This window comes from Acanthisitta chloris, unplaced genomic scaffold, assembly GCF_000695815.1.
Source record: "Acanthisitta chloris isolate BGI_N310 unplaced genomic scaffold, ASM69581v1 scaffold1699, whole genome shotgun sequence".
Lineage (NCBI taxonomy): Eukaryota > Metazoa > Chordata > Aves > Passeriformes > Acanthisittidae > Acanthisitta > Acanthisitta chloris.
Genome location: NW_008690945.1, coordinates 2,351 through 28,557, shown reverse-complemented (window position 1 = coordinate 28,557; position 26,207 = coordinate 2,351). Strand labels below are relative to the sequence as shown.

Below are 26,207 nucleotides of genomic sequence, written 5' to 3'. Positions count from 1 at the left end.
GGATCAAACACTAAGGAAAAGATCTGTGCTGCACTGCTTTTCTGACTTTTTCTCCTTCCATTTTTTCTAGTGGAACAGGAACTTTTAAAAAAACCTGAAATGTACTTAGAGTCCTTCCTGGACACAGCTTCAAATAGCAATGCCAGCTTCCAGGCTCTGAGAGAATGACAAGACACTATAAACAAAACCCACTTTGTAGGAAAAAAACATAGCAACAAATTTCAGGAGCGAGAGCAGATGTTACTCTTATCCTCCAAGCCTAGATCACCAACTGATTAAACCAATTTTGTAATTTGTTTTTTCCAAAGGAGGGAAGGCATGCTTCCTCTCACTGAAGTGGCAGTTGCAGCATCTCTTTATAAAGCAGCCCCAGGATTCCATTTCTCTGCATAGATGGCAATTTCCTTGACTTAATTTCCTAAACGTACCCACTCATAACCAATTTTTTCCCCCCTCATAATACAAAAAGAGTTTTTTGCTGAACCAAGTCTGTATCAAATATCAGGAAACAGCACCACACACTGACATTGGGAAGCAAAGTGATTAGCAAACACTGAGTTATATCCTGTTTTCACAGAGCTCCTACACTTCCAAAAATAAAGGTAATATTCTTATCTATTATGGTTTGAATTTCAGCAAGCTAGAAAGAACAGCAACACCAGAAGTTTTTCAGCACCTCTACAGTTACTATACCATGTGCTGTGTGTTTTCAATTATTTCTCAGATATCTGTTAGCATGTTTAGAATTTTATTTAGGCATACTTTAACTAATTTAAAGATCCTCTTACCCAAGATTTAACCAAGTCAGATCACAGTTTGGAGTTTGTACATGTCATGATTTATTACCTTTCTTAGGAGTCAGATAAAACCTAAATAACTTAGTTTTAATAAACTGACAGTAACAGTGAAATGACTCCAAGGAAGCTGCTCATTAAACAAGAGAATCCATATACAGCAGCACAGGCAGTGACAGCTTACTTGTATTTTTCAATGTTTTCTTTTCATTTTACTTCTGCACCTAACAGAGCTGAGGAGAAGTAGTTCTGATTTTACACACCCACCACCACGGGTCTTTTCCTTTCAACAGCTCATCTGCAATTTCTATTTGATTCTGCTATTATCACCACAGAAAGTTAATTGCATAGCAACACACATCTGACATCACTTATGTCAGTGGTTTGACCAGCACTACCTTTGCTTTGTCACTGGAAAAGCAAAGAACATGTTTTCTTTGCCTGAAAAACACCTATTCTTAATTGAAATGTATTTAATTTTACGGCAATATTAGCTGAATTCTCCATGATCCTGCTGCAGGAATCATCTCACGGGTTTCATGATGAGTTCTGCTTGGCACAGAATAAAACATCAGACCTGTGGCTGGGCATTCCTCAGCATTCTGCTATTTCCAAGCTGATCTGATCTGCTACATGGCTAAAAGCTCTTCTTTGTGACACTTTTCTGGATGGCAAGACAAGACAGCATCAGAACTGCTATCTCCCATCACTCTAGGGTATCAGGCTCCCTGACCTTGCAGTCACCTTGTTCACCCATCCCTCTCCCAGCATGTCACTCAGTGACCCTAGAACACACAGCAAAGCTCCTTTCCCCCAGCCCTTTGCTGGAGAGGGCAGAGCACTACTACCCAAGTAAAGACAAAAGGAGAAATAATACTCCACTCCAAAGGCTCTAGTGCTTTGCTACCTGCCCTCAGGAGCTAACCAGGCCAGCACCAAGGTCCCTGTGCTCACACAGACACACCACTGCTGTTGTTTGCAGGTTGCAGGCAGACCCAGCGGTTCACCACAGCAGTCACACTTCCTCTTAAGTGCTCCTGTGGGTAGCACTTGAAGCATAGTCTATTTGCATTCACCCATTAACTTAAAAGAGAAACTGCTGCCAGAATTATGCAGTTCACCAGCTAGCAAGGAGTACTGGAGTACATCGTGACAACAACCCCAGGGCTATCACAGTTCTTTGACAACACCACATTCTTAAGGGCACCTGTCAGGAGTTTGATAATTAAAGAGTAACAGCATAAGCAACGGAACAATGAGACATTTGTTATGTCACAATCGCAGGCCATTAGGGAAAATAAATAGTGGTTCCCCCAGATACTCAGGAAAACCATTACTTCATATAAAGTTATATTTTTGGAAAAATAAGTGTGCAACATATCTTCATGGGGATGCCTTAAAGTTACTAATAATTTACCATTTTCTCCCTATTTGCTGTGGATTTCTGCAGTATCTGAAAGTGTCCCAGACTCCCATGATCAGAAAGATTCAATAGGTTTACTTACGCATTAGGTTGTAAATGTGCTTTTCTGCAACATGTTCCGTAAACAGCTTTATAAGGTCATCTTTTAAGTCTCTGTTAAGCTTGGTTTCTATGTAAAATTTATTCTGGAAAATAAGACAGAAGTTTTCAAGTTTGTATCTCATAATAGCAAATAAATTTATTTTTTCCCCTGCATAAAAAGAGTTAAGAATTTTAAAGCTGTCAAATATTTCACCTGCAAAATGCTTCCTTACTGACTGTATTTATACATTATAGAACACTCCTGTACATCAAACCACCACTGGCTACAAACCTCCTTACATCCAGGCATACAATATTTATTTTGTTTTCTGTATCTGCAGCTGTATCTCCTTATCCATCCAGACTGGAGAATTTGTAGACAAAACACTTCATTTTAGAACTTTAATGAATTGTTAAACACCAGAATACAGCTGGACACCATGTTTGTAACAAAAGAAAATATTTTAACCAATGTTTAAAAGTGATTAAGCCTTCAAAACAGGTAGATTACAACAGTAAATCATCAATAGAACTATCAACTTCTGTGGTTCATTGACACTCTCAGACAACAACTACTCACAATCAGCTGTGGAAATAAGTGAGATACCCAAATCTATACAAAACTGAACTGCATAAATAATTTTAGGATTCCATTATCTTGACCCACTCAGCATTAATAATAAATTCAACTCTTTGAAGGAAATTCAAAGAAAATTCTACTCATGAGTTCCTTGAGAGATCCTATATCTGGTATAATATTTGGGTTTATTGCTCAGTTCGCAGCCTGAAATTTGCAGTGAGATTTCTTGTCTGTATTTTATTCATAACTGCGTTTTAAATGATAAGAAAAACTGGGAAAAAAAACTAGTTATTACAAGTTAAATCTGTTATCATTAAAATGCTATCTTGGAAGCAGAACAGCTGAATTCATCTGGATACTTGTGTAGAAGAGTTAAACAGATAATCTAATAGAAAATCAACTCAAAAATAGCAGAGAGGAACAGTTATCTGAGAGATTTACTAGAGGAAGGGATACCTTCAGGGAGAAAGGTTTTTCCACACTTTAAATCAAGTTGTTCTCCTATTCACTAAAGCATTTAACAAAATTGGAACAAACTCTCAGAACGCTATTAGAGCAATCTTTTACATTTTTGTGTGAAACCCATTACCAAAACCATACACACACCGTAACAAACTGTCTGTGAAGAAACCACTTAAATTTTCAAGGCAAGCATTCAGCAGCAGTTATTTACCTTCAATGAAAACTGGACCTGTACGAGCAAAGGCAATCTGAGGGCTGAACACGTGCCTCTATCACAGTTTAGGTTTGTTGCAGTGATGGACAACAACCTTAAAAGATGGTTTTTCTAACTCAGCAAACTTCCTGCTGCTGGTTCCCTCCCTCAAGCTATCCTACCTGTAGAGGTTTTATCAAGGGCTATTAGTCTGATGTTTCACCCTCACCTAGGCCTGTCCTTTGAACAGAGACTGAGGGAAAGGCTCTGCAGACAGAATAACCTGTCTCGTAGGAAACAAACCAATTTAATTTGTAATGTTTTGGGTCAATGGTGAATTGTCATTGCAACAGAAATCCACAGCAAAGATACACATGTTCTAGGAAGGGCTAAGCTACACATCTTTAACTAGATCTAACTCCGTGAACCATTTTCACCTTGAGGTTCCTGACCACGAACTACCATGGATCCACTGGTGCAACACAGGAGTGTCACACACAATGACGAACTACTGACTCCTGTAATCTGACAGAGGAGATGCACTCAGCTAAGGAAATCATTTACTCTGCTCCTTTCCCAGTCTCAAGACTTTCTGACACTAAAAGCAGGTGGCAACATGTGCAAACTCTGATGCTTCCTTCTATTAATAGAAAAAGGAACAACCACAAAATAAAGTAATCCAGCAGTTACAAGGCAGGACTTATACACAGAACAAATGTAAAATACTCTTTGAAATTACTCACTTGGAAACACTTTCCCAAAAAGATATTACACTTGTGTGAGTTTAAATAGACAATGAAAAATCATCTAACTTAAGTATTTCATTTACAATCCAAAGTGCTGAAACAAGACAGTAGAAGAGCAGTCACTTTCCCCATTCTTGTTGGTGGGAAAACAGAAGATTTTCTGCATAAGATGTCACACTCCCTAGGCTGTACCAGTGTCTTAAAAATATGTCAAGTCACCTAAAGGTCTAACAAGGGTAAAAGGGCAGCAGGTATCAATAACTGAGAAAGTCAGGTATGATACACAAAACACTCTATCATAAAGCAACCTGGCAAGTCTGAAAAGATATAACTCCGTTAATGTTATTAAGAGGAGATCAGGAAAAACTTTAAAGAGAAAAACCAGCTTATCATCTCATCCACATACACTTGTGTATACACACACAAAATGCCCTCTAGCTGATAAGCAACAAAGTGCAATATCATCCAGTAAGAATAATAATATTTTAGAGGCAATGAAAAAATTCTTAACTATCCTAAAACCACAGTGCTCACAAACATTAGGCTCATATACTGCAACAAGATAACAAATTTTCAGCTACATCTCTAAGTAATATTAACAATGGAGAATCTGTTAGAAAAAATATATGATCTGAATGCTGATTTTAATTTCTATTGAAGTGGAAATATAACTTTAATCCATTCATGTGTGCAGCATACTGTGATATGTACAACCTGTAAGCATCCAGAATAACCTCATTTAACTCACAAAGCAAACAGCTATTCACCAGGAATAAAGCTCTGTGCACTAAACTGACTTCAAGTTTAATTTACTTTGTCTTCAGTTATATCCCAGAACTTTTGAAGGAGCTTAAACCCACAGAGCCTTAGAGGGACAGAAGTGCTTCTAGTCAGTGCTTTTCTGAGAGGTCTGATGTAGCAGCAGAAGACTGAAAAAAATCCATCACCACATGAAAAAAGAAAACCACTAGTGCTCCTAGCAAAAGAAGGATAAAAAACCCTCCCTGAATTGCAAAGTCAGCCCTCACTCAAGGTAAGCTCTGAAACACACCTTGGTCACCATATACAACCAGGTTAACCTTTCCTGTAGTAGAACCATTCACATGAATCAGGAAAGAAAAGTGTTGATGCTGCTATCAAAACACACAGGACTAACCTAAGACACAATACTATGTCTTTTTTCTGACCACCAAGAGACAAGCACATGTTCCAGTTCTACAAAAAAGCTTTAGGTTTTCCTCAGCTTCAGGTATTTCAAAATATTTAAATGCATATTAAACATTCTCCTAAGCAGCAATATAATTACCCTCTCAGAACAAAGTTCTGATGTGTAACTCAACAGCCTTGGAAACTCCTGATTAAAGCAATCACAGAAACGGAAAGCCCTGTCACCTCTGATAAAGAGGCAGAGTTCAACAACTTAGTCCTCTCCACATCAAAATACACTGAAAGTACCTCTTAAAGTAACTGCAAAACTGTAATTTATACCATAGAGTAATTAGACTTTCACCTCTTGCAACTGCCTTTTTATTGTATATTTTTGTGTAAATAGAGGAAACTGCTGCTGCGAGAGAGAAAACTTGATTAGACACGTCAATGTAAAATTGCAAGAGTACCTGTACTTAAAAGTACTTCCAAATGCATACAGAAAAAACTAAGAGAGAAACATTTTTCATCTTGACTTCTCTAGAGATATTTTCCACATGCACAACACTGATGAATAAATTATTTCAGTGTGAAAATATGAAACTTAATTTGACATTAACCTTAGAAGACAGCTATACAGCTGAGCCAAACCAGCACTGCACTTGGCAGCAAGAGGAATTAAGAGGTAAGTCATAACTCTAATTCAAGGGGGTTTATAAGAAAGATGGGGACAGGTTTTTTAGCAGGGAACATAGTGATAGGACAAGGAGTAATGATTTTAAACTGAAATAGGGTAGATCTAACCTAGATACAAGGAAGACTTTTTTTACAACGAGGGTTTAACACTGGCACAGGTTGCTCAGAGAGGTGGTGGATGCCTCATCCCTGGGAACATACAAGGTCATAATTACTCTTGATCTAGTGGAATGTGTCCTTGCTCACTGCAGGGAGGCTGAACTAGATAATCTTTAAAGGTCACTTGCAATCCAAACTATTCTATGATAACTCCGAGGTCTAAATTGAATTAAGTCACTTAAATGAGAAAGTGTTTCCAGGAACAGTTTTACAGCCTGAACAAATCACTAGTCAGGCTTCAAGAAAGCTTTTCCTTTAAAACAACAGGGCACTTTCACTTTTCTTTGACCTCAAATTAAAAAGAAAGTTACTGTCTAACCATTTTACAGGTCTGTTTATTACTCATTAATAATTTTTACTATGTTCAGGTACCAGACTCAAACTCTAAAATGAAGAAACAATGGGATACAGAGCACTTCTCAGCTGAAAATATAAACACCACATCACAACTATTTGACAATTATACCTTGTCTGGTCACATAGAAAAAGCCTGTAATGGTAAAACCTGTCTGTTTCTATGTATACCATGAACATTTTTTCAATGTTAGTTACTCAATTATCAAGGACAGATTTTAGACCTCTGTGCTTGAAGAACCTCAGTGACAGAAATGAGCATTTAATATAGCACACACCTGAGCAGCTTATCTCCATCTGTAAAAGGACATTAAATTATAAGATCACTTATAACTGCCTGCAGTAAACAAGTTAAAGCACATAGAGCTGAAAAAATGAGCAGTATCTAAATATGTCTGAATGCAATAGCGGGGGGGGAAAAAAAGTCTCCTGGTTTTGCACAGCATTTCACAACAGGAAGCAGGAGAAAAATTGAAAAATCATCACAGGTACGCATCCCTTAACTTACAAGTGAAGCTGTAGCAACTGAATTTCATTCTCTATTTACTAGACAAAAGAGCAGATTAGAAGATCCCCACTTCAAGGAGGCTAATTCCTCTTTTAATGAAACAAATCTGTATGGTAACACTATGTACAAAGACTGCAGCAAGTTACCTAAACTCACTGAAACCTACAAGATCCTTCTACAAAATACTGCTTCCCAAACTCTGTGAAGTTACCGCGTTTATTTCATCATTTTAAATATTTTTTCTTTCAAAAATTTTTTTCCCAACAAGTATCTCCCCGTTTTTTATTTCTAAGGGATGTTAACACAAGGACAGTTTCTTGGAGAAGGACAAATTTCAAGCTTAAGTTACCCATTACCACAAAACAAAGCAATAAAAGGTTTTGTCACTTTGACACGAAGCATGCAAATTATAAACTTCTTCAGAGGTACAGAAGACTTCATAAATTACAAAAATCAACATGATAAACACTTATAGCCAACGGTTTCTGAACCTCTCCAGGTATGACTAACAGTGCTATGAACGTTTGTCTTCATCCACCCAACACTGTAAACTGTTTTATCAAATGACACAGACATTCCCATGACACTTTTCTTCCTGTCTTGTCTGAATCTGTGCAATTTAAAAGCAAGAAATAACCATCTCCATAACCCACCCAAACTAAGAAGCCAAGGAAGAAGAAGCTAATAAATGATCCCTGTTCAAACAGTAAATAATGAACTATTTGGTATGGGTTTCTTTCAGTCAAAATAAAAACCATTCTCCCACTCCCAGGAAAGAAGTATCAGGGCAGAAATCAACAGCAAACCTCTAAATTTTAAATGCATGGCTTCCCCTTCCTCTTTCCATACAACTTGATCAGTGCTGTTAGGCAGGCAGCAAAAACCAGGCATGGAATCACAGATTTTAAATGTTAAAAATCATTATATCTGCATTTTACCCTTTTCACTTTCAGTCAGCATCTTGTGTACGGACATAGTTATTTGAAAAAAATTTTCTAAGACTTACCATATATATGAAAAGAGGCACAATGCTCTGCAATGCTCCCATATACTGTCCAAGAGCTACGTTAAATCTTTCAATATAGAGATCTGGAGGGCTGGCCTGCAAGGAACCATAAAAGTCAGGTTGTAATTTGAACAAGAGAAAGATCTGGAACAGCATGGGCTATGCTTTCATAGCAGACTCAAGCAACTACAAAGGATTTGATACACTAAGTCCACACAAAGCAAGCCACACATCATTCCAAAGTTTCTGCTCTAACTCCCTCCAGCAAAACGATTTTCCTTCAGTAACTAGTTTTGGCCCAGGGCTATAGGTCAGTGCCCAGCACAAGGTCGATTCAATGAGACAGAGTATGCCTGTAACAAATGAGCATTTAGCATATGCAAATAAAAACACTCTATTAAAGACCAGACCTTCATTTTGAAAGTACTACCTGTCATGCCTCGAACTCATAACCAAATCTGAACAAGTGCTGCGGTGTGTGCTCCAAGCCCCCCACAAGCCTTGACTCCACCACAGCAGGGTGGCATTAAGGTGCTGCTTTGCAGCTGAGCTGGCAAGTGGCACAACCCCCAGCTCCAAGGAGCACTGTCCTCCACAGAAAACACAGTTCTTGCTGGGTCACCTAAGGCAAGGCAAGAATTCAGAGCTGGAGTGACATCAGATAGAGCTCTGCATCCAGAGTCCTGAGCTCCAGATCAGGCCTACAAATATCACCTGCAGTGCTCCAACATTACCCTATAGTCCCAAGCAAAACTTTGTGACACAAAACCTGAATGTCCCAATCTTATGACAGGTCTTGTAAAGCACTGCTATTTTCTGGGTACAATATCCTACTTCCCAAAGAAGGAAATAAGGAAGCTAAAAAGATCTGTTCTGCAGCAGGTTAAGTTAAATTGAGAAGAGAACCAGAAAAATGGGAAGCACTAACCACACCACTGTTTCTGTTATGATATTTATTTGGAGGGATGCAAGGGAGATAGATGTTGGAACATTCAGAAGTGCACTCACACACCCACAGGTGGAAGTGGAGTTGGGGTAAAGTGCTCCTCCACTACCCACTTCTCCATCCCAACCCACCCACGTACACTGCTCTGCCTCTGAGAAACACTCAAGGCTTAGCTGCACTTCAAGCACCTTATCAGAACCTAGAGCTGTTTTCACAAAGTAGATTATTCAGCCTTTATATGAACATTCACCAGGGGCCCTAAGAGAACAGTTAAATTTTATGGTGATATTTTGCTCTATTAAGTATTCTCAATCTATGGAAGGGTTTTTTCCTTTAAACTTGCTTGCCTCCCTCCTTAATATGCTTAATGAACACGAGGGTAATTTTCACAGCAGGCACCAATACAGAGCAGACAGTTCAGAAAGGAAAGCAAAACTGGCAAAGGAATAAAGAGTGTTATTCCATATGCAGTTGCCAAAGGTTATATATGGTTATTCCTTATTTTGATCATAAGTTTTTAATCTTATAGCAGATGCAGTTCTCAGGGGTGGCCAAACAAATTTTAGCTCAAAATGCCAACAATGTATAAAAGTAGCTATAAGCTCCAAGGACTCCCTTTCACATATAGTTACATATATAATTTGTTGCAAATAACATGCAGTGAAATTTGCATTTCTAAGCAGTATGTATTCCTGCTTCACTCCTTTTCAACCTCAGCTTTTAATATGGTTATACTCTCTGATTTGTAAGGACTTGGTATACAGCTTCTAAGAGTAAAGAAAAAGGAAAATTCTGCTTCAAAGAACACATCAGACAAAGAGAGACCATAGCCTGACACAGGGCAAACACTATTCTCTCACTGGCATTAAAAAATGTCATTAAAAAAACCAAACAAAAAAATGCAACAAGAAAAAAGCAGAGCCAGAAGCTGTCTGGGCAGTGTGCAATTTAATCCCATGAACAGACTCTAGGCAGTGGACACAGCCAGTCTGACACTCATTTTACAGGGGACATTAAGGATTCATCTCTTTTTCCTCCACTGCTGATGAAAACTCGGCAGGCTCACCTCACACAGCCCATGTCACTGTAAGAGATTCATGAGGCAACAACAACTGCACACACAGTTGTCTCCTGAGAACAACTTCAAGAGTACTTTAATGGAAGGATACCTGGAAGCTGTTAACCACCACCACTGCCTGGCAACCAAGTGGAAAACAGCTGCTCTAGATAGAGACAAGAAAGCTAAGAAAGGTCCTGACAGCTTCAGGGGAAGCATTCACTAGTGTCAGGCAAATATCAGGTCTTGGTTTTAACCTCTGCAATGCAGAAATTAGTGTTAACTGCTTTTCAGCATGAAATGTCACCTTTCAGTTTTAGTTGCCTTATAAGCTTGACAGTCAAATTTTCCTCAACTATCCCTTGTCTTGTAAACTACCAAAATACCCAGGCCAAAGAGAAATCAATAATAGCATTTTCACAGCTCATCTATGAATTATCATAATCTGTGTGGGGAAAACAGAACCATCTGTTTTCTGTTCATCACAGTGTTAGTGCATGGCTGTTCCAAACTGCTAGACTGAAATCAATTACTTGTTTGAGCACAGGAACTCTCTCCACTAACATTTATAAGACAGTAACTGGAGCAGGACTAGCTTTATATAAACTACTTCAATTTTATGAACTGAAAAGCAGTGCATGGCACCAAATTCATGAGTAAACAGAAGCTGCTATGATATTTTTTATTAAACAGCCATCATTAGAGTACAACTTGCATTTAAAATCTATACTTACTATAGCTATTACAAAAAAAAAAGAAAAACAAAAGAAAAAGAAAATGCTTAGGCTGACACTTTTCAATCCTGGACCTAGCCCAGAAAAAGAGAACATGTACATTCAGCTGTTTTCATAATGGGGGGAAGGGCAGAATTAAGCATGACATTTATTTCTTACAACTCCCCAGCAACTATTAAGTCTTTAAATCCACTCCTATCTTACCTGAGGGATGTACTACAGAAGCTATACAAAGAAAGTAAAAATACACACTGCTAGCCTAAGGTTTTCCAGGAAGGAAGAGGATCCCTTGTTCCTTCAATCCCCATTCTGAATTCTGCCCAACTGACAACTCAGGGGTTTGGGGTGGGTTTGTTGCTTTGTGGTGTGTTTGTGTGGCGTTTTTTCAGACACTCCATACAGGGAGACAGCTTAAATCCTCTCCTACATTTGCTCTCATCTACCACTCACAGAGTTAAGAACAGTTTTCCAGTAACAACTGCACAGACTACATGTCCCAACTGATTACTGGGTTGGGTTTCTCAAATTGTGATGCGGTTGCATTTGCTTAACATCTTCAGCTTGGCTGTGAGTTGACTACTTCTTAGAATAAAATACTATGGCTACTGTTTAAAACCTGATGATTAAACACTGCTTAATCTCCTTATACATCACAGTGGACATCTGAGCACCAAGAGGAATGAGAAGTAACAAGAATACACATTTGAGAAAGGGTGACATGCAAGACAGACATAGCCAAACAAAACAAGCAACTGGAGATCCTGTATACTAAAATTACCCTTCCCTTACTTAAAATCTAGTGTCTAGGCATTGCAATGAACCTGTGGGCGAACAACTGTACACATGAAAAAGATGGGGTTTTTATCAGCTTGAAAACCAGTTTGAGTATCACTCTTTAACTGAACATATGAATTAAATCAGGTGACATGCTGCTGGCTCAAAACAACTCAAATAGCTCACAAGAAAGAAACAGAAACAATAGTTCTGTGCTTGAGGAACACAGTTAATCTGTTTATGAATAGTCATCTGGCACAATCAGCACTGTATTCAGTAAAGTTTACATTCCTATGGTGAATGGGCAGTTCCATTTTCCTGGGAACATGCTCACTGCCAAAGTACCAGCACATATACTGCAGCATCTCTCCCACGCCTGCCAAGTGAAAAGGGAGAATGGCTACGACTACACAAATTAACCTGTTATTCATGTAAGTGGTCTGAATCTTCTAATACAGTCTTTGTTCTTCCTCAAGAAAATGTAATTTGTTTACCTTGCCTTGCAATGTATGTGATGTCCAGGTCTACCTCACTAGACACAGGTATTATTAAAACTTCTAACAAAAATACAGACATCAAACCAAAGCACAATTCATTCAAAGGCTGAGTGTGTCTTCCTAGTCAAGTCACTCAAACCTGTTCAAAGCTGTACAGCATTGTGACATACCCTCACACATCTGTCTTAGAGCAGGTTAGCAAATGCAGGCCATGATTCCATTTCCATTCTGCTTGTGAATCAAAAAGACATTGTATCTAAGGGCTATGGAAACCCTGCTTAGTCATAGGAAATCTTCACAAGCTTTTTCACCTGGTAAATACATATTAATTTGTGCTGCATTTACTTACATCTTTCTGTAATTGTATCAGGGTCTGCAGTCCCAGTGTAGTGTAGTAGGGAGCTAAACAGAACTGCAGGAATACAAAGCTTTTCAAAGAGCTGCAGGCAAGGATGATTTCTCAGGTTAAGCTTGCTCATGGCAATGTCATTTCTAATGGCAATTCTGGCAATATGGGGGCACCTACATCTACTTCAAGTCAAAAGCCATTCTTTGTGATGTCCACACATGAAGATACAAACATTTCTAACACTTCTGGTTTCTGCCATCTGCATTCAAATCATCCATTTGATCTGATTCAGTTCAGTGTGATTCACAGCAGCAAAGGCTTGTTTCACACAAACACAATTAAGCAATGTTCTCCCACAAAAACTGACAGATAAAAGCCTACAGCTGTGGATGTTTGGGTTTGGTTTCTTTACCCTTTTAAATATTACTGATCAGAGAGATGCCCAGTTTGAGTCTCCTCACTGGAGCTCCCAGGAACTAGTGCTGTCTAATCAGTACTAACAGCCTTAGAAACTCATTTTTCTTGCCTGGATAACAACCCAAGTGGAACATCACTTTTGTTACCAAACTTTCAAAGCAAGGTACCAACCCAAATTGCAGCCAGGACGGAAAATTGCTGTGACTGAAGCCAACTCTCTTGTGACTAAAACAAGCAGAGGTCCTGCGTAAGAACCTTTGAGCTCTCCAGGACCACTGTGGGCTGCAACCAGCAACCTCCCTCAGAGTGGGGCCTCTCAGAGCCAGCAAACACTCATGCTTACTACACTTGGAACAACAACAGTGGAGCCTGGGCTGATACTCCCAAGCCTCAAGGCTTCAGCCATTGAGAAGATGCAAAGGTATCCAACATGAGTACTTCACTGAACTTCAGGGGAATTTTTCACAGGTATATTCATTGTAGAGACTGCTTTAGGTCTTTGTGTGTGTACAGGTGTGAATATGTGTAGCAGATGTACTGTGACTGTTCCTCTCCAAAGTACCTTAGATTCATAAGTAAGACACAGGCCTGTAAATGAGTTACTGTTGTACTTACTGTAAATTCTACAGAATCTTTTGTTAAATTGTTTAAATTAGGCTACTGATTAAGTGCTGTTAAGTTTAAATGCTGCCCAAGGCTAAGTTTGGCAAGGGGATCCATTCTGAACCTTGTGACTCCATGGGAGGGTCTCCCTTATTCCTTTTTATCCTTACCATTCCCTATTCTTCACCTTTTCCTATCCCCAGCCTCCATGTAGATCATTTTTGCTTGATTTTGAATGATATTAGTCCCATTTTTCTGTGTGCTTTAACCATCTAAAACTAGTAGAGTGAACCTTGCCAATGAACTCTGTTGTGTTTTCATTTTTATATTAAACCTGCTTTTGCTGATACCTTTTCCCAGTGATCCTTTGAGCACCCTGAAACATTCATTGATATCTAACCCCAGTGCACATTGTCCCAAGGAAACAATAGGTGAGACAGTATTTTCATACACTGCACCAACTGGTCTGAGAGATTACAAGACAGAAGGCTGAGAAGTTGTAAGGATTAATATCAGGCAGGAAAACTTTCTGCATTGCATAACAAAGACTCTAAATGTGCAGGTCCTGGGGGCCAAATGGCAGACATGCAAATTACCTCCCAACACCAGTGACTCCTCAGTGCAGTTATGTTCATGCTAAAAAAAAATACAGTTCAGAATGATAAAAAACCCCACGACATACAGAAAACAATAGATCCCCTTTTCTCTTTTCTCTATGGGTGCAGCATGACAAATAACTGGTTTTAAGCTCTCAGCCATTTTGTAAAGGAAGTGCTGAGATTATTCTAAGTAAAATGAGAATATTCCACTGCACTTGCACAGAAAAGCTCCTTCTGTAATGGGCCAGCTCAATGCCACAGTGCATTCTGATTGTCAATCAATCAAGTATGTTCCAGTGTCTTTTGCTGAAGAGATTATGTAATGGGTAGAGAACTTGATTTTAAATTACTTTATCAGAGTTTTTAAGAATAAATTAAGCCAGAAACACTAGTGCCTAATGCAAATGCAGTTTTATTCATTTGATAGAGTATTTAATTTGAAAGTACATGCTTGTGTATCCACCCTGCCTCATACACCTGAGTGACTCAGCACTCACCCACAAAAGCAGCTGACATTATTTTAAACCACAACATAACCTGCTATGTCCCATTACCAATAAAATGTTTCCAAATAAAGCATCTTAGAAAAATCATCTGTATACTACAGGCCTCAAAGACCTCAAGACAACAGGAAACAAGTTAATTTGTGTTTTCTGCAGCCACATGTTTACTTTTTTTAAGCAGACAAAAATCCAAAATTCTGATCAACTCGGGAATTAGGGAAATTTAATTCTCAATTACTGAAAGCTCCACATGGCAAAAGTCAGTCTTAACTAATGCAGAGAAGCTGGTCAGACATCGAGTGCAGGAAAGGAAAGCAATCCTTGCTCAGAGACGCCCCCATAACAGTCTGAAGAGAGGAGCATTTACTTACAGACACAGTAACGAGGGAGCTAGAAATGTCTTGGGATACAGTAGGCCCCATATCAAACAGCTGATAACAGACAATTCATCTCATCTAAATGTACTAATACTCAGCAGGCAACACCCACTGCTTTTCATCCAAAGTCTAACATGCAGAGAATACACCAGCCCATCCACATTTTGTATCACCTCTGCCACCACTGAAAATTAACCTTTTTGAGGTGCAAATCTGTGACTCAGATGTTGAGGAATGCACATGGCCAAACATCAACACCACACAGGGTGTCCTGCAGCATGGAAAAGCAGAAGTCACACAGAGGATGGCCAGGGAGTGTGTGTGTGCCCCAGTGTGACCATGGGGCCAAAGCACAGTGCCTGGGACACCCAGCTCAGGACACTCGAGTGCCCATCACTCTGCTGACTTCAGCTGAGGCAGCTGGTCAGGCAAGCTGAGTGCTACATACACACAGAGTGGGGGGAATAAATACATCTCTAGGGAGTTTGGGCAGTGAATGCCCTGAAGAGAGAAGCCAAACTCCAATAAGGACTGATCCATGCAAGAGCAAGTCTGATCAGACCCCTGAGATGCTCCCACTTTTACTGTTTGGTATCTTGAGTTTTACAGCTTTTGCTGTTGATGAGTGGCTCCTGTAGGAAACAGCCTGCTCTGGCATGTTGGCTACATGCAGATATTCTGCAACCCACTTGCCACTGAACTGTTACACTTCTGCACAGAGAAGTTGCTTGGCTTGTCCAGAGTAAGACATTTATTTGCCTGCCATTTCAGATTTCATGATCATGTTTTCTCACACAAACCAACATGCCTGCTTATACTGGGCTACATTTGCATCTCTGCATGCAAAAAACAAAAAAAAACCCAAAATTTTCCTGCATCAAGTCACACCTTGCCAATTAAACAGAACTCTGCAATTCGTTTAAATATTGTTGACAGGTGGAACGAATTTATGTCAGAGAAACCAAAACACCACATATTGTGCATTAAAAGGATTCACACATACAGGGTTTTTTATTGTCTGCCTGGGTGAACCAGAAACTTCCATGCAACCAGCATTTACAGGGTAATTTGTTACTGTTGCTAGGGTAAAGATCTAGAACTGAATTTTCAACATAAATCCAGAGCGACTGAATGTCACCAAAATGTATTAAGATCAAAGAAACATCAGGAAGTAGTAAAGAAATTCCTTAAGAGAAAATTTCACAACCCACAGTTAAAACAGTTTCTTTACAGAACAATTTTCTGAGGCACAAGAGTTTTACTTCAAGCAGCTCGAAAAGATCCATTTATCATCCAAAAGCAAAGTCATGTTCACGTCAGACAGAACTCACGTAATTCACTCCAAGACGGTATCGTGGTATATTACAGGTGTGTCTAACCTACGTAAGGAAACTTTTGCAAGACAAAGATTGCATGAAACAGTTGTCTCAATTATTCTTTCAACAAGCTGAGGTTCAGAAAGCGGCCTTGTTTGTAGGCAGAAGCATTTAATGCTCATGTGTGCTAAAGCAAACTTGAAAAATCAGCTGCCTCAGTTTTGGAACTTTAGAGGAAACAATGAAGGACTACCACAGAGTAAAGAATTTGGGGTATTCCCAAATTCAAAGCAAAGCAATGCAGTATACTACCAGGGAATGTATCAGAAGAACTGGCCAAACCTGTGTAACTGCAATGAAACACAGTTCTCACAAGCAGAAGAAAAATGTACAGGCTGCACCAGCTCAGCAGAACTCAGGGAAGATTTTATTTTAAATATTACGTTCATCCCCTCTAACCAATTTTTACAGAACAGTGAGCCTGTTGTTCCATGAGGAATAAGGGGAACATAGAAGAGGAAAGAAGAAAGAACCTAGCTCAACATATTTCACAGTCAAAGACCATGCCTAGTAAATGCTGGGTGGCTATTTTTCTTCCTAAGGAAAGCAACCACAGGAAAAGAGAGAAACCAAAAGGACATCAGAGAGATCACAGTGCTATATATTTTCATGGGAATGCACACTCAGCCAGAAGCACCTGATGCAGGTAAAAGCAGTCAGACTGCTTTTGACAGACAGAAATCAGTTATCAATGTGGTAGAAGCACTGCAGGAGCTGCTGTAGTTCAGGGTTCCTTTGTATTTGGTATCTGCTTCATGCATTGCAAGACAGTACAGAACTCAAACATCAGTTATGGAAGTGACAAAAGCTATAGGGGAAAATCAAACACTGCTGCTACAGCAATGTCAATTTCAAGTACATATCTGGAGATTCCAGCCTAACAGAAATGTTCAACAAGGAACACACATGAAAACAATCACAGATGCACAAATAAGATACAGAGAAGGACAGGAATACACAAACTGTATTAGGACTGCTGTAAACCACTGACATCTAGAGATAGGCAAGAAAAATGCAGAATAAACTGCAACACAAAACTTCATATGCAATAATTCGTGATTTATACTTCATGTTTAATTCACTTAATTTTTTTCCCTTTAGCTTTTCCCTTTAGTGCTGCTTGTGGTACACAAGAACCACAAACAGTTTCTAGAGATTTACACAGCAATGGTAGACATTCAGGTCTCAGGTCACATTTGGCTGAAGTACTAACATCCCAGATTATACTGTAGATTTCCCATTCTCTACTCTTTGATTCTATATCATATATTCAGGTTTAGTCACTGCCCTCCATAGGGATAAGATCTCTAAGGCTAGACAGTGCCATGCAAGTGGATCTAGTAGCTGGAATTCTGACAGCCTGTCAGTGAACGCAGTAGTCAACAATATAGTAAGATAGTGTAAATCAGTCTTAATGGCAATCCCCTCCACAGGCCATCTACACATCCCAGGAAAGACAGAATTAGATTGTGCAGCTTCTTACCTGCAGCTCCTTTGAGACTCTCTCTAAGTGGTTAGTTATCTTTTTTATTAGGTCACTATACATCTGTTCCGAATGCTGCTGGCATACACACTTATACACACAACTGCAGAAACAAATATAGGAACAAACAATGAACTTACAACAGTTTGCAATGAAGGGTAACAGACTTCAAAATACTTGGTTCAAGTTTCAATTTAGAGGGTAATAGAGTTAATTGAATGACTGCTGAAGTTAAATACAGTCCTAAGCTTGGAATGAGCTCTAGCAGACTACTGTGTCTCCCCTGGAGGCCCCAGGGTGTCCATCCCATTTGCCTCCCCACCTTCATTTTAACTTACAATGAGTTCTCCTAACAGTGCACTTCAAAACAGCCAGGACAATTCTGTCATCAGCACACTCCTAATTCCGGCTTTTGTCTTTCCTGTGTGAATGGAGACTTCACGAAAATAAGCAGGTTTAACGATTATATGACTATTCTAGAGCAAACCCCTTACTAAAAGAAGGCAGATGCTGATAAGCATTCACAGAAGTTGCATCAAAACCATGGTAGGTTTAAAAAGACATGGCAAAAGTTTTAAAATTACAGACCCAAGCATGTTACTCCATTCTTTGTTACTTAAATTTCAAGAAAACCCCACAATTTCATAACAAAGAAAGATGCAGAAAAAGAGCAACAAAATGTGAATTACACATTCCATGGCTTGGCTGCATTAGCTCTGGTTTTCAGTGTTATCTTTGTTTCCTAAGAACATTTTATTGCTCTCATAAGGCAATATAACATCTGCAAAATAAGGCTGTTTATCAAAAACATGTTTACAACAGTTGTAAAAGAAATACATGTATTACTTTCAGCAAGAAGTTATGAGGTAGTCATCACTGTCAGGAGTAACACCAACATTAATCTGTACCAAGCAGACTTTACTTCTCCAGGGCTTTCATTCTCTGAAATCAGCATTTTGAAATCCAGCTGCCAGAACTCAAGAGGCATGGGAAGACTTCACCTGGTATCTTGGAAAGTCACATTACCTCTGTTCTGCTACTCTCTCCATTCCTCTGTACGAAGTACTCTGACAGCAATTTAGGCCAGAGACTGCTCCTACGGACATGTGCAAACAACCTATTTCCAGTCAGCTCCAGATCCCAAACTTGAATTCTGGCAGGTTTTTAATGGCATCAAAAGCCTAAAGCTATGGGACAGCAACACTGTCTCTGTAGGGGAACTAGTACTTCACTATTCTCTACTGAGAAGGTGGTACAAACACAGGCAAACCACAAAAATGGCATTAAAACAACTGCAGACTATGAGCTATTGGAATTTTCTAATGCACATGACAGCTTAGGCAGCAATTTCAAGCCTTCAGGGGCCAAGACTGCTCTCAGTCAATAACTGCCACTCTCAAAGTCTTCTGGATGAAGGTTTTACAAGTGAATTATCAGTGACTTTTAGAGGTCTGTATTTATTCCCTTTGAAAACTTGAAATGACCCCAAAACAAAGTGTTCATCCCTATACAAAGTCTGCTCATTTGGGGAACCAAAAGACACCCACCTCCCACCTCTGTTATATTTTAAGCATAACTGAGTACCTGTAGTTTGATAATATTTAAATAATAAAAAAGTGGGGGTTTTTTCCACATGAAATCTATCAACAGCAGATCCTATTTTGGAACAAGCAAGTCCAAGAGACATTTCGGTATGATGCTCTTTGGTAAGAGCAAAAATATCAGTTTAATTTGGACAAAAAGAGGGAAACTCTGATAAGAAAAGTGAGACTGATTTTTGTGATCTCTTAAAAATCAGCCAGCTAGGAAATCATAGCAAATGGCCATACATTTGTTTGCTCCATAACTAACCAGTCCACAGCCACTTCCACAATTTGTCTGCTTCACCTGCATGTAACTAAACTGAATTTTAAAGTACAGTTATGCTTAGTGTTACATACACTATTGCTACATCTGCTTCTGCAACATGTTCTGTAGTCAAACACCAGTGTTCATATGTACGTGCAGGGAGTGTTTACATTTTATTTAGCACTTCTATTTAGAGGTTCCTTCCCCATTTTAAGATCCTGTTTTCAGTTCCTGATTGTGGGCTGATTCTGTGAATCATCCTTGCCCTGCTACTTACCACAAGAACTCACCACCTCGTTAGCTCTTCAGCATAACCAAACACCTTAGGAAAAGGATGACTCAAGAAAGACATTAGAAGGTAAAGCATTAGGCGAGAGGGATGAATATCTGAGACCTCTAAGTTGTCTTGAGGAACAGAAAACTAACAGCACTGCACCTGGGAGGCAGTGGAATTTGCCAGAAGTACAATTTAGCTGTTCAGGTTTTCCTTATCTCAAACTTTTCTTCACATCTCTCTGCCAATGCATTTAAAACTTTTATGATAGGAAGTGACTATGCCCAGGAAGGCTTTGGGCTCAGAGTTGGCAACAGTCAGCCATGATAATTCACAGGTAAACTGCTGTGTAGGAAGTATCTGCACACACATCTTGGAAGCTATCTCCTAGCTTTCACTGCTGGGGAGGAGACACCTGCAGTTATCACTGATCGTGTCAAATACAGTAGTTTGAGTATGTAATAATGTATTTTGAGATTGCACTATGGAAAACTTCTTTCCTTTAGTCGGCACAAAGATGAACAAAAACCCCACTGTATTTTCACCTCAGTTTCATTGTAAAAAAAATAAGAACCACTTTTAGAAACAACCACATTTTTCATACTAAAGAACCAGCCTAGGGAAGCAGAGAGGATCTAAACTCAAAGTCTGCTACATACTCTCAGTAATACTCCAAGCAAATATACTTATTAAATTCAATTTTAAAAAAATCACTTTTCCTACCCTTCTCAATCGATCCTGTCTAGATTGTCAGTCAAGCAAAGGAACTGTACAAAAGTTTTATATTTTGTTTTAAAATTCAATCTCCTGGCTGGAAGAGGCTGTGTCAGATTAATTACAACCACAGACATCATTTTTAAAAGAAAACTGACACTCTAGATGTACCAGTAACACTAAACTACAGAAAATCCTTTGTTTTGGTAATAATAAAATACATGTGCTAGACATCTGTGCATCATTACATCACTGCAACAGGTGTCCCAGATGTATAAAGGACAAACTCAAAACCCATCATTCCTTCGGTAAATAAAACTTTTGAGTACAAAGGTGACAAGGATGAACTTCAGTTATCTGCAAGCCATAACCAGGTATAAGTCTACTCTAGGTATGAAACCATCAATTTTGCACATATACTGATGAGATGACTTTTGAGAAATGTTGGCTTAACTCTTTAATGAAGAGTTTGCACGTTGGGGATTTCAAGGTGGGAAAGGATTTTTATCACTTCCACTAAAACTGTCTCTCAATTCAAATTACCATCTCAATTATTTATACACTTGATGATATCTGAGTCGACTCCAAAAGTCTGGAAAGAGGTCATCTATTAAAGTTTTTAACTGAAATTAAGGGGGAATACTGAACATTTGCCTTTCTTTAATCTGGTTCCCTAACTGAAAGTCTCAAACTGCAGTGACGAAGTGGCTAAAAGCAAGAGGGTATGAGACAACAGAGCTGGAAGTCTCTAAAAACAGACATCAGTGACCAAGCTGGCAATGCTGCTCCATAGAGGGCAACACTGTGGCAGAGAAAACCATGACAGCAGTGCTACTAGTTGTGCTGCTGGCAAGGGCCAGTAAGTTTAACAGCATCTTGGCCAGTAAATGCAGCAGCAGTTACTCAGTTTCCATCTATTTACCAACACCCTGAATACCTGTTGCCTACTGAACAAAACCTCCATTTTAATTAATCTCTCAAGAAACTGCCAGGTCTCTGAAGCTTACAGCATTCTGGTTTGGAGCAACAGTGTGATTTGGAAGCAATTCCCCTACCAGCACCAGTACTGAGCACTAGCTTAGCCTGCAGAACAGTTCTGCTGTGTGAATAGATCCTTTTTAGAGAAAACTGCAGCTCCAGGCAGGTACAACTCAAACCTTCTCCAGACAAGAATGGAGATATGAAGGACCAAACCTTGTGTCAGTCCTTCAGACAGCTTTGAACTGCACCTTAACCCAGATGGCTGTGCAAGGGGAAAACAGACCAAATCTACCTGATGCAAAACACACAGGTGACAATTTACACGGATGGACCTTGGCACTAGCTGCTTCTATTTACTTCTGCACATCTACTGCACCAAAGTGGTTCCCATTAGCCATGATAAAGAAGCCTTTTGAAACATTTAGTCAGCTGCCTACCATGTCAGTCTCTTCTTCCTTTTTGAGGAAAGGGATGTTGAGTCTTTCATACATTTTTTAATACATTACACTAAGCAACTGTGGGAGAGCTTCCTTTAATGTTAGTGTTTTGGTATATATGTATTTTAATTCTTTAGCATTTATTCCTGTTAGCATGGGATGTCAAGATACGTATCTGCTAGTCACTCATTCCAATCACTTAAACAATACTGTACTTCACATAACCTTCCCACTTTCCTCCTCAAAGATATAAAATATGCATATGCTGCAAGATAAATCAAACATTTCACTTTAAAGCAGAAATAAAAAGTAACACAGCACTTAAAACACCTCCTTACCTGTATATTTGTTCATAGGAGATAGGGATGTAGTCACCAGGACTCTGAGTTAAAAGTTGATCTATGGCACTGTCCAACTTTGGCCAATATGTGCTCTTATAGTCTTCAATTGTTATAACATTCATTACTGCAACAAAAAACAACAAAACAAATTCAGTAACTTCACCAAGACCAGAACTAAGTGAATGCTCTGTGATGTCAGATCGTACCAATAAGCTGGCAAGAAAAAATGGGAACACTCACTTCCATCAAGATAACCTCATCTAAAACTGAAGCCCAGACTTGAATTTGTATCTATTTATAAAAAATAAAATCTGAAAATTTGCCAGAGTAGTGCTTGGATTTTTTTTGGGGGGGGCCAAGCAACAGGGAAAAACAAACTCCTGGGAGTTCTAGCATGAATATCTAGCAATAATTTAAAAAGACTAGTTCAGATTAATGAATCATGCAAGTTTGTGGCAGTACAGAATCAACAATTATCATGGGGTCCTCACATGCAGGAGGAACAAGCTTTGGCCAAGACTGGTAGTTTGTTCAATACCCCTTCCCAGCAGATGTATTAATTTCACAAGTCTCAGGTAGCACCAGCAGCTTACTTGCTCTAAAGGTTGATGCAATTCCCTCTGCCTTCAACTGCAGTTAGGCTCCCAGGCAACATTTTTGAATCCTTATTACAGTTCCCCTCTAGCAGAGACAATAATGTTCCTTTTCCAGATAGGAATCAACACAGGGAAGAATAGGAAGCATTTAAATTAGCATTCCCCATTGCTCCCTGATTTTCCTCCTGATCTTCCCCTGCACCTCTTGCAGGAGTGACTCAGTGTGCGTTGATGGACACAGAAGAGTCTGAATCTCTCTCTTTTCAGGGAGGATTTCTGAACTAACCACACATGGCTCTGTTCCAACAGGTTAACACCTTCAGTTTGACTCGCAGGACTACTTTGCTGGCTTGTCACACCACCAGAGCTTCACAGCACCCACTCAAAACAAAGCCCTCAGCAATAACAACACAGGGTGTACCTCACAGCAAAACTATCCAGCCCAGGAAATCTAAAATAATTTCTTCATTTGAACCCCACATGTGGGTCTGGGCTATATGGTACAGAGAATAAAGATACTTCTCACCCCACACAAACCAGTTTAGACACCACACTGAAAAGAAATGTTTTGGTTAGGGCTGCATTTTAAAGATGTGTAAATGCAGATTCACTGCTGGGTTTGAGAAGCAAGATCTCTGAAACGGGGTTGAAAGATGCTGAGTATGTCACTTTTGGCAGCATTAGGAAGCACAATTCTAGGCAAATACAAGCAAACAGATAACAGTACCATGAGGGGGGAAAAAAGAGCATAAAGAGAACATGGAATAGAGAGAGACCAGACAAGTGTTTGAACACTATCTGTAAGAGCAAGTATTAGATTCCTGTTGTGTGTCTTCCTAAGGTATTTCAGCACAAACTTTGCTTAGAGATGAATGCTAGAGCAGCACATCCAGCCCTCTCTTCACACAACCAGCCACTGGTTCACTCTTGCTTCACTCCTGTTAAGAATCAGATCTAGCTAAACTAGTAAGTGTCTGAGCAGTGAACAGGTCACCACTACCAAGTGCTACAGGACAGTGTTCCAACTGCCCAGCCTGAAATCTGAAAGTACAACACAGCTAACAAGTTAATAAAGGCTACAGGTCTGGGTGCACAACTACCAGGATTTAACTTAAGTCCAGCAAGTCAGCTGCATGATGTAAAAGCATCCATGCAGGCAGGACCAGCAGAGCACCTGTCTGACAGTAAATTCATCCCTGACTCCTGTGTCTCACAATGAGTTCTCATCCCTTACAGAGCCCATGCTCCAGATGTTCTCAGGAGCAGCTTCCACATAGCAGTTTTACCATTCATGCTTACACTCAGCTGCAAAATTTGAGCTTCTGTTTTTCACTATGTTACCCCAAAACAGACAGGCCTCCACAGAAGCAATCTGTTCCACTGAAAACATGAAACTGAAGTCAGCATAAGCATTAGACCAAGTCTTGATTTAAGATTTCAATGTATAATCACACCCACACATGGTTTAACATATTAAATGAGTCCGATTAAATGGAAAGAAAACAGTCAAGTAAGAACTGAGAACACTGCAAAATAAGTTTTAACAGGCTGTTGAGTTCCAGTGTCTCCAATCTAAGGACGTGTAAGTGTTGGAACAAGTCCAGAGGAGGTCCACAAAGTTGCTAAGACTGGAGCACCTTTCCTATGCATACAGGCTGAGAGAGTTGGGGCTGTTCAGCCTGGAGAAGAGATGGTTGTGTGGAGACCGCACAGCAACCCTCCAGAATCTGAAGGGGCTCCAGAGAAGCTGGAGAGAGAATCTTTGTTAGGAACTGTAGTGACAGGACAAGGAATAATGGGTAATGAGAAGGGAAATTTAGATTGGAGATTAGGAAGCAGTTTTTCCCTGTGAGGGTGGTGAGACACTGGCCCAGGTTGCCCAGGGAGGCTGTGGCTGCCCCAACCCTGGCAGTGTTCACAGCCAGGTTGGATGAGCCTTGAGCAACCTGCTCTGGTGGGAGGTGTCCCTGCCCAGGGCAGGGGGCTGGGACTAGATGATCTGTAAGGTCCATTCCAACTCCTTAACATCCTATGATTCAAAAGTCTCTTACAAGTACTATGTAATTTCATTTCCACACTTCAGTTCTGAAACTAAGCCAACCATAACATTTACATACCTAAAAGTCCAAGACTACACACAGAACAATCACTATTTTCATTCTTTAAAATTTCAGTAACTGTCAAAAGTTAGCAACTTACTTTTTTTTCTGTCAGTGCTTACATACACAAAAAGTGAAGGATGACTTAAAGTAAGACACTCTAACTACAAACTCCACTCAAACAAGGTAGAGACCAGAGGGGAAGGGACCACACAGATCCCCAGCAAGGAAAGAGAGACTGCCCTTTTAGAAACTTCTTTCATTTTTTACTTCTCCATCTTTTCAGGATGTCATGCTTAAACGTTTATCCCTATGTTAAATAGTCAAGATTTAAAAGGATTTGCCCAAAAGCTTCCACTCCCAAATCGTGAGGAAATGGTGATACTAATAATTCCATTTCCTTGAAATTTATTTGGTTTCTGGGAAGTGACACTGATGTTTTGTTACAAAACATGCTAGAATTCATGATTTTATCCAAGTACAGCAAGTTTGGGGTGGGGCTGGGAGAAAAATCAGTCAGATAGAATGGAAAGGAAGAGGGTACTTTCCAGTGAATTAAAACAGAATTCACAAGTAAAGCTTGAGCAGCAACTGCTGCTTTTCCATATACACAAAAGTTCAAAAGAAAAACTGCTGAAGTCAAATGCAGCAGTGAAATCATTTTAGTGAAAAAGAATATGCATGAGCTTCCTATCACAACCTAGATAGATCAGGACCACAGCCATAACTGAAACACAGCCTGCTCCAAGCTAGCAAATTCTCTGATATCAACTTCAACGAAAAGAATGGCAAAACCCACTAACTTTACCAAAAACAAAGAAAAAAGCCAAAAGTAGGTATACAACCTCCATGAAACTGGTCATAAAAACCTACACATAGCTCAAGAGATGCTGGGACAGTAATGGCACAAGACATGAAGAACAGAATACTAATTTTAAAACAAAAAATCATTGACTTAGATGAGAGAAACTGGAAGACTACTCAATACACTTACTGTGTTCAGATAGAAAAATCTTCCTTCTTGTAAATCTAAAAAAGCAAGGGACAGAGCTAA

At 39.5% G+C, this 26,207-nt stretch overlaps 1 protein-coding gene across 1 annotated transcript in view; it reads right to left on the bottom strand.

The window, feature by feature from the left end:
• CACUL1 (CDK2-associated, cullin domain 1) overlaps positions 1-22,582 on the bottom strand; it is a gene marked incomplete at its 5' end in the record, with an annotated part of 39,688 nt that extends 17,106 nt beyond the window's left edge. The window contains 4 exons of the mRNA XM_009082037.1: positions 2,300-2,402; positions 8,149-8,244; positions 17,864-17,966; positions 22,456-22,582. Of these exons, the coding sequence (XP_009080285.1) occupies positions 2,300-2,402; positions 8,149-8,244; positions 17,864-17,966; positions 22,456-22,582 (429 nt within the window). The remainder of the gene's footprint in view (positions 1-2,299; positions 2,403-8,148; positions 8,245-17,863; positions 17,967-22,455) is intronic.
• Positions 22,583-26,207: the final 3,625 nt, after the last annotated feature.